This window comes from Seriola lalandi, unplaced genomic scaffold (assembly GCF_002814215.2).
Source record: "Seriola lalandi dorsalis isolate HSWRI2012SDOR001 ecotype SW California unplaced genomic scaffold, Sedor1 jcf7180002054840, whole genome shotgun sequence".
NCBI lineage: Eukaryota > Metazoa > Chordata > Actinopteri > Carangiformes > Carangidae > Seriola > Seriola lalandi.
The window spans coordinates 958682-968615 of NW_019525393.1; the positions used below are offsets into that span (position 1 = coordinate 958682).

Here is a 9934-nt window from a genome sequence, read left to right on the forward strand (position 1 = left end):
AGTTACCTTTGCCAGGGTAAGAATGCCCTCAGAGAAACCTCAAATTAAATGACTAAAAATAAGACACTTTTTAGGATGGCCTTGAGGCAAAGAGGTTGAAAAAAAAATATCTTGATGAAGTTTTGGGAAATAGAAAGAAGCCCTGAATTTGGCTCCTAGCAAGTCAACTAGCAATTGACTGTTCTTGGGTAGAAACCTACAGCTCAGTCAAATGACTTCAAGGTCATAATTAAAATAAAGATTAAATAAAGGGATTATGTCTCATCATGGGTTACTTCTAGGAAATAATCATGGATGGATTCAAAAGCCTTAACCATTGCAGATGTTTTTCTTTTTTAAACTGCATCAGTTTTATTTTTACAAAACCTAAAAACTGCAACACCAACTGAAAGCTGATATGACACTAAGGCCCATTGTACTGTGGCACACCAACTTACAAAATGAAATCCAACTTGTGATACATGAGTAGGAGCATTTGCTTATCAATGTATGCAGAAGTTAACCGCATGGTGCATGAAAAATATCTCAGAGTGAAAAATAACTGAGACAACAGAATAATACACTGAGTGGGAAGATGGATTTACTGCCTGGTTTGACTACAGAGTATAATGTTAATTCTCCCACCACTGACACATCCATAACAGAAAGCAAGATGAGTCTGCACAAATGTCACAACGCGCAAGCTAATCCTCTGTTATGTGAGCCCAGAGGGTCACAAGATGAAGGAACAAAGACCCTTCCCCTTGTGCCACAAGAGCAACTTGATTTAACAGTCATAAGATTCCTGCCTGTAACAAAACATATCCCTGCCTCGTCGCACAGTCAACTGAACATATACATTGGTTGTTTAAAAGGCTTTAAACCATTGTAGAATATAAACTGAATCCTCTAAGGATCTGGTGATTTTTTTCTATATTTCTTCTATATGCTGCTCTGTACGTTCCAAATGGCCACTGCCTCATCAATAATCACTAAATACAGTTCTATTGGTAGAACTTTGGAGCTATGAAGATGTGACAGGAAAGTTGTGTATATATGTAGTGTATTTATGCTATGTTTTAGAGCCTAAGAACATACTGACCATACAGCTCATTGGAACGAGTGGATTATACTGCAGGAGCGATTTGAGAAACTGAAATTTCTCTGACTCTCCATTGCAATCCATTGTCATTTCTGTGAATACAAACTGACTACAGCTGCCATCTTTTTTTTTCTTTTTTTTTATTTAAAAGGAAGTAAGTGTTTGATATTCAGAATAATTATGTGGAGTGTTCCTCCAACAGTGAATTCAATTCAGCTATTTGCTACAGTAATTTTGTTTTCATATGTGCAAATGTTCATGTGCTAGCATACACATCTACACAAGCATCTGAGTTTGCAAATGCTTAGCTACATAAATATACTGCCAGTAAATGTGCTCTACTCTTAATCCAGGGCTTCCATTGTGTCACCTCACAGCCATGTGGGTGACAAACAGGTGGAAATGAAGTGGCATAAAAACAACACCAACCATTAATTCTGGATGTTATCTGTGGCTTCAGCAACATGCCGTATTGGTAAGAGCTAGCATGCATGAAAAACTCCACAGCTCCACCTAACACCTTCTTGACTGTGTCTGCAATAAATAGCGATGGCTGGAGTCCCATGACTGACTCAGTCAAACCAAGAAAGAGAGGGAGAGAAAGAGCTCTGACACCACTGCCCCTGGCCCCAACACTCCTTCACCACCAATCAGCGCTCCAGAATCTCTGGAATCTCTGGAAGTGGGAATGTGGGAACGTTGGAGATGTGAGTAATCTTTCTGTTGTGCAGTCCCTGTTTCCAAGCTTCCAGAGATCTGCGGCTATAAGGAGAACACTGTGGAGCCAGCTAAACCTGGCGTAGCACCCTGGAGTCCAAACTGGGACTTCGGAGAAAGCCTGCCTGTGCACAGCTTCACCAAGCAAGGAGCCCACGAACACATGGCCAAGAGAAACACTTGCATACACAAGTAAAAAATGGCTTCTTTTAAAAACAGTGAGTTTACTGTGTGTATGTGTAGCTTCTAGGAAAGCAAAGTGGCTTTTTCATAGGCTACAGTGTGTTTTTGTCAGAAAGAGAGAGACAGACAGAAGAGAGAAGGGTGCAATGATAGAAAAATGGAGATCCATATTTGTTTTCTAGCACCTCCGGAAATGAATATAGAGAAAATAACCCTATTTCAAGGTCTAATTAATGGATTTTATTAGAATGTGTGCAAGTGCCTGTTCACTCATGCAGCTACAAATATGTGTGTTTCATGTATGTACTCACAGCTGTGCAGCAAACAGTCGGCTCATCTTTGCCACATGTTCGTTGTCGTCCATGTCGCTGTCCCCCTGGTCCCCGTTCAGCTTCCTCTTGGTCGGGCTGATGGGAGGAGGACCTGTCCTGTGGCTGGAGATGGAGGAGGACGAGGAGGAGGATGACGATGAAGAGGAGGATGATGATGAGGAGGATGAGGATAGGGACAAGGACTGGAGTCTGGGGTCCCCCCTCAAAGCTGCTTCACCTGAGGTTGGAGGATAGCAAGGGAAAAAGAAAGAAGAGTTTTTAATAATGTTGAAAAGTGCATTTCAAAAAAGAACTGTGTTATTATACAATTGGAATATTCATTAAGATTGTAAAACAACAGTTGACCATAGTTTTAGTAGTTTCAAACATGACTGAGACTGAACTGACAGTTGCGAAGTTGCTGTCAACTCACGTGCTTACACTTTAAACAGGGTGCATAGCCATGAATGTAAATTATGGTAATTAGTCAAAATTATGGTATTTTCAAGTAGAAGGCAACTGTTTTATTGCCTCTTTAAACAGTCTGACCACAAAAACTACTTCATGACAGTGTTTTACTGTACAGGCTGTGTTTCTGCTCAAATTTTGGATTTTGTTGACATACAGTTTGCTGAGAGAGGCACAAACCTCTGGCATGAGCAGAGGAGTATCTGGTTATGAATGTTTTGGAAGAAATAGTTGTGGATGGGTTCTGCGTGTGTGTGTGTGTGTGTGTGTGTGTGTGTGTGTGTGTGTGTGTGTGTGTGTGTGTGTGTGTGGTGTGAACTATTTCTCTCTCTCTGTCTGACTCTCTCTGCTTCCCTCCAGTCCCTGGTACAGAAGGCCTACAGAGTCGTCAGTGAGTGGGAGTAAGAGCAAAAGAGAATCAGGAAAACTACCACTGGCTCTGTCTCAGGACGGGGACTTTCCACTGCTTCGGCCTCATGTATCTGTCTGACTTTTCCCAAACAAAACATAAAGCCTGGACTGAAACTCCCATTACAATTCACAGCTTTCTCTATAACTACTCACATACTAAAAAACAAGCTAATAACACTAGACCACCAATTCCCTGCAATGCAACACCAACTGGTTTCTCCTGTGCCTTTTCAAATTATTTCATATTAAACCCCATATTAAACTGCAGTGTTGATTATATTTTTGGAAAATGGTTTATTTATCCTGCAGAATCCTATTATTTATCTATCCTGTTTGTTTACTGCAAACATTTTCTGAGCTGTCATAATCGAAAGAGGAAGTAACCTGTAAACTACAGTGTTCTTTTGGCGGAAGAAACAACTTTTGGATGCATGAGGTCAAAAAAATCTGGGTAGCAACCAGTTTAAACCGATCTGAAAACAAATATTCATTCAGTCATTCAGAAGACAGTAGCCTGCACACACAAAGACTGAAAAGACTTTGTAATGTAATGAAATGTGTGCTCTATTCAAACACCATTCCCCATGTATGTTTAGTTTTAGCATGGCCTCCGAAACACAGCAGCAGTTCCTCCCCCCTCTCTCTCTCTCTCTGGCATGTTCCTGCTCGCCCCACTGTGTACCATGGCAACAAGGGTGACATCATTGTTTTTGGCAGGACAGAGAGGTGGCAATAAAAGAAGAGAGACTGCGATACCGCACTGTCCAATCAGGATCCACGACACAGACGAGCTTATTAGAGGTACAGTAGTGAAGTGCTCAGCAAGGGGTGAATCTGCGAGTGTTGACCGTATGCAGTCAAACACTCTTGACCAGACTACACAACTTAACATTACATCCAGTTAGTTGCCAGTTAGGTACACCTATCTAAAACTACCTCTGCTTAGCAATAAATCCTACAGTCATGAAGGTTATGATGTTGAGTTCACATTTTGACAGAGCTTTAGAGAGATGATTAGCCTTTTAACAGTAAACTGTGTGTATTAGTGTTTCTGAAGCAGTCAAAAGTAACAGAATATGACATTCTGAATATGTCAGCAGCAGCCACAATAAAGTGCAGAAATAGACATTAGTACAGAATGACAATGCTAGAAAAGACCGAAACAATTTGTGCAATTTATGCCTCAAATCAAGAAAGAGAGATGGGAACAAGGAAATAAGGTTAACCTACTCATAAAATCACTGACAATAAGACAGGCTCTGATACACAGGGAAAAGTATGCTGCAGTTTATACTGTATATATGAGAAATAATGAACAAGTAATGACTCAAAGTACAGCAATTTATAGGCATACAGTATCTATATTGCTACATATTTATTCAATACATGAAGAACCCTTCAATATCATAAGAGTTTTTTCTTTTGATTTTCTTGTTAAACCAGCAGGCAATCAGTAGGAATAGGACTGTATCACAACAGTCAAACTCTACTCTCCTTTTCCCTCTCTGCTCTCAGTTCATTAGGTCCACATGATCAAAGCCTATTTGTCTTGACAGAACTTCAAACAGCTTGGAGTCAGGATGAGATTGGATTACAAATGGAGGTGAACCTATCTATCTCTTCATTTCCCTCTCTCTTTCTCTCGTTTCTTCTTTCAGATGCTTAAAAAAAAAAAAGATGAGCCATAGCATGTAATTTCTTCTCTCTGCATAGCAAAAAACCTGAAAATAGCCCTCTGACTTGCCTTTATTTTTTAAGTCCATAGAGGTTTTAGTCTTTAAATACTCAAAAGGACACTCTTCCACAGAAGTTCTTGTCTGTGTGATGTGATGCGATATCTCCGGATGTTAGATTGGTTTGATCTCTGACAGAGAGAGGAAAGGAGAGCAAAGCAAACAGACAAAGAAGGAGAGAGGCTGACAAAAGTGCATGGCTCTGAGGAGGTTTTCAATCTTGTTTATTTTGTCCTGTTCAGCAGCAAAAATGGACAGTCAGCATTCCCCTGCACCCCTCACTGTCAGGCCTACAACTGATAGTAGCTTTTCAGAGGGAAAAGGGAGAGCAGGGAAAAGAGAGACAGATGAACATATTGACGGACAGAGAAAGAGAGGCACAGAGTGCTAGAACCCTGCAGTGTGGTCAAATAGTGCTATTTTTTAACAGAGTCTAAGAGCAAATTAACTGCCACAAACAAAAACATCACCACATTTTAGTATGGTTGGGAAACAAAAAGATTTTAAATTAAATGGGAGCACTGAGATGGTGTTGTATTGCAGGAGACCGGAGCCTAAAGTTAGCATTTGTTTACAATGCCGCCAATGTAGGCAATTTGGTGTTGCTGAGCAAATCAATTAACTTTCTTCATTGGTTATTATAACAACGTTAATGTAATAATTTGATCCTTTGAATGTTATTAATGCCCAGCTAGAAATTCACTTCTTTGGTCTATACTTTAGCATGATAACATGGTTCGACTCCAGCTCTTCTTAGCTTCCGTGCTACCTAGCATCATAATTACTGGTTGATAGCATTTCAAGGCCAACAACAATAAAAAAAAAACTTCACGAATGCTGGTATGTGTTGTGCATGAATAGGGTTGGGTATTATTGATCATTTAGCATGAATTCCCAGAACTGCTTCCCCTTCAAAACATATTTCAAATATGCAAACCTATTCATCTTGTGAAACATCCATATATCCACCAAGGAGTGCAACCCAAGAAGGCAATGCTACATGGAATTTTTAGTTATGGAATACAGACAGAGAAGTTAATCGGGCCAGGCAGATAAGAAAGGACAGATACTGTAGATGAACGTCACTTATCTCTTATCAACCAAACTTTGTCAGTAAATTAAAAGTCAGAATCAGTGTTATTATAACGCGACTAAGACAGCTAGAATCATTATCAACCTTTCAATTCATTATAGCATATAAACACCAAAGTATGATTCTATTTGTCATTTTGTTTTACAGATGGACTGGCAACCTATCCAGGGTGTACCCCGCCCCTGCCCAATGTCAGCTGGGATTGGCTCCAGCCCCCCGTGACCCAATAAGGATAAGCGGTATAGAAAATGGATGGAAAGATATTGTTTTACAATCATGTGCCAGAAAAGCCACATATAGGGAACTAGATAAAGATCAGCATACTAATACAAAACTTTAGCTGTCAATTAATCAGCCCAAAAAACAGTACGCACAATGACATTGTCCCATTGATTTTGTTTTTTGTTTTTGTTTTTTACAGCATTGACAATATGATATCTCACTTCACATTCTTCAAACAAAACATTAAGCATTAGATTACTGGAGAGGTCAAGATAGTGGAAAGTATCCAAACACTTTATTCCAACCATTACTATTACACCTATTTGTCCTAATAATGTGTGTGTGCACATGCATGAGATAAGTGGTTAAGTGTCACATCTTCACTTAAATAAATGCTGCTCTCGGGACAGTGTATCAGTACATACGACCATGTATGTTTATGTTTGTCAGGGAATGTATTTTGAGTATGAGTGCTCACGCATACAATAATAAGTCAGCACACCCACAATATCACAAAGCCCCTCCAGCCCCTTCTTGGCTCAACATGTTTGAACATGAAGGGCTTTTCTTTCACTCTTTTTACCGATTGGCCCTTTTCCCTGTTATTTTAATCTTTGTTTTCTTATCATGAGGCACATGGAGTCAGATTTTAGCTCAGTCAGCTAAAAACAACACACACAAAACACCCAGAAAAACAAATAACTGGCTAATCCTGCAGAGATGAGCTTCCAGAGATAGAAATAAAGTATTGTGCCTGAATTCATCATGTCAAAGAGACACCCAGAGGATATACAAGTATAAAAATACCACTAAACCCCCTGCTTCACTCCTGTAATTTTCTTCACTGAGACAGACAGGATGAAACCTGAGAAAGGTGAAGCTTTACAGAGACACTGATACCCCCCATTCTGATTGGCTTCAATCCCAGGCCAGTGGTAGTTTTATCTGCTACACCATCACTGCACAGAAGAGTGAGCTTTAAGAAAACTGTCGCAAAAATTTCCTAAGAATGCCATCTGTGCCTAAACTGCTGAGCAAAACACACCTAAAAGTGACATACTTAGAAGCAAGAATCTTACCTGCAATTTGCCAAACAGGAATTACAGCAACACAACACTTTCCCCCTCAGAAAGCATTAGAAACAGACAAAAATAAACACTGTTGACAGAGGCAGAGGATCACATGCTCAACCACTGAAAAAAACTTAGTGTGCTTCTGCTGCTAATAGTTTCAGTCGAAGCCAGCCTCAACATAGTAACTCATCTCTACAAACTTATTATGCTGCAGCCACAGCTCTTCTGGCTCTACCTGCTCCTAATAAATGGTGCTTGGCCATCTGCAATAGAATACATCTCTGACCCTCTTTGCAAAGCTACAAAATGGTTTTCAGTTGCAACAGGAGCGCTACAAGAAGGTCATTAAATGCTGATGGCAGATTGCCGCTGCTCCATGCTAACTTTTTCTACCAAGTCTTGTGTCCATATAAAAATCTTAAAATATCAATCTCACATTTGAGGTTAAAGAAGTGTTTTGTCAATGCTAACAGAGGTGCATGCTGCAGTGTGAGCCAGAGAGAGGGCAGAGGAAGGAACTTGCAGTTAGCCCCCAGAAAGACTGGATGATATTACAACAGCTGACATGTGAGCACTGAGAGCAGAGGAAAGGAGGATAGATACACTACTCCAAAGTCGGACACTGCAGAGAAATGGAGGCTCTTGCTCTGTGTGTTCATGACATAACATGAAATCCTACACTACAATGCTTGAAATGACTTAAGTCCACAGACAGAAGAGAAGAGAAGAGAAGTCTCAGCTCTCATCAAAAAAACATTCAAAACATTTCAAACGCAATTTACTGTTTGTGCTACTGGATTACAAATCACAAAACAACTCTCTGTGTCAATTCTGGAGGCTTTGTCAGAATGTGATTCAACTAAAGGCAGACATTTAACCACAAACATCACAAAGTTAGGAATGTAAAGGGTTGATATGAATAATAAGAGAGCACAGAGAATCAGAATAACTGAGCAACTAGTAATACAGGGTGAGTCAGCCATAGGAAAAGAGCCATGAAATTCACACATTGCTTACAGACTGTTCAGCCTTTGATCTCAAATAATTAACCAAGTCGTCTTCTTCTTGGGAAGCAAGCAGTCATTGATATAGAAAATGATAAGAGAGGTCAATAAACACACTTCCAGTCGTCTAGATAACGAGCAAATAGTTAGAAATGAAAATTGAAGCTAACGTTGCTAACGGTTATAACGTCAACTACGCTCCATGGCAAAATAACGTACGTTGGCATTAAGTTGAAACTGTTGAAATGTTATTACCAGTTTGAGTCAAGTAGAAATAAATTTAACAAACATGTTATTGTTAAAATCAGACAACTTTCCTCTGTTAGGCTTGTTGAAAGTAAAAGCGTAGCAAAGTAACTGCAGTGAAAACTTGGATCAACAACACTAACGTTAACTCGCTGCCTAACGGCAACGGCCACTTCCAACTTTTAAAAACAACCGTCATAAAGCTCACGGACAGCCACAAACATTTCCCTTTACCTTCGTAGCAGAGAATACCAATGTTGTTGTTCATTTTGTCCAGGTACTGATAGTTCAACAGGTCCATTTTCGTTAGTAGCATTTATCGAGTTTTTACAAAAAAAAAAAGAAAAAAAAAGAAAAAGACCAGCTTTTTTTTCTTCTCCGCTCAAGCGACGGTCAAAAAGCTAAAGGCCCAGCCTCCAACTTTAGTTTTGTACAAACCCCCTTAATAAAATAAAAACCGGCGAAGAATATCGAAACCTGATTCCCCCAGTTATTCTAATGATTTTAGGACACTTTTTTGGAAATACGGGTATGTGTATCAATAAAGAGCAAAAATAAAAAAAGAGTAGCGTCAGTTCTCCTCACAGCCAGCTGTAAGTCGACTGCACTGACACGCAGGCTATGCTTGGTATGACTCCTATGCTGCACCAGTGGTTTCCTCTGCTGCTGCGAGGGGCGCACTGGGCATGCTCGCTAAATCCCTTGAGCGCCTCAAATATCAGGGATGTTTTACGCGCAAGATCAGCCTCTCCAAACACATCCAGAGAAAGAGTGGGGCGGGGGTGCTGAAGTAATCTCGTATTCATTTTTTTTCAAGGAAGGATACAACACAGTTAAAAAGTATCACGGTAGTCACGGGGCTGCAGTTCTGCCAAAGGATATTAAACATGCCCAAGATTAATCAGGTACAACAGACGCACATCAAGTCCCTCTGGGAAAATAAAAGCGATAACTGAGATTGAAAGGTGCCGTAAAAATATGTAAAGGTTGCTATAACCTTCAGACGGCGTGTAGGTCCCTGCAGGAATATTCTTTTGATAGCACAGAGGCTATAAATTTTGATAAATCAGTATGGGAACAATGCAGAGCTTATAGATGGAAGCAGGGAGATAAGAAAAAGGAAAAGACAGAAAAAAGGTACGGTAAAAACATAAAAATCATAATCACAGAGACAAAAAAGAGCCAGGAGGGTAACTATGCTTCTCTTTATACTTACTGATTCTGCTTATAAACCTTTTCTTTAAATAGACTAAACAATTCATAAAAAATAATCATCAGATTAATTGATAAGGCAGTCCTAAAATAATATAAACAGACTTTTTATTCGCAAGAAGGTAGTGTAAACATTCTAAATGCAATATGAGAACATGTTTGTCATTTGCCTGTAGTTGT

General features: G+C 39.7%; 1 protein-coding gene across 4 annotated transcripts in view; it reads right to left on the reverse strand.

The window, feature by feature from the left end:
* Nucleotides 1–9934, reverse strand: part of vgll4b (vestigial-like family member 4b) — a 41166-nt gene that overhangs the window by 14877 nt on the left and 16355 nt on the right. For 2 of the 4 annotated variants that reach the window (XM_023426821.2, XM_087179445.1), the window contains one exon: nt 2293–2530. In XM_023426821.2, the coding sequence (XP_023282589.1) occupies nt 2293–2530 (238 nt within the window). Of the gene's footprint in view, nt 1–2292; nt 2531–3169; nt 3413–8776; nt 9179–9934 lie in introns of those variants that run through there. The other 2 variants (XM_023426818.2, XM_087179446.1) reach the window with 2 other exon arrangements.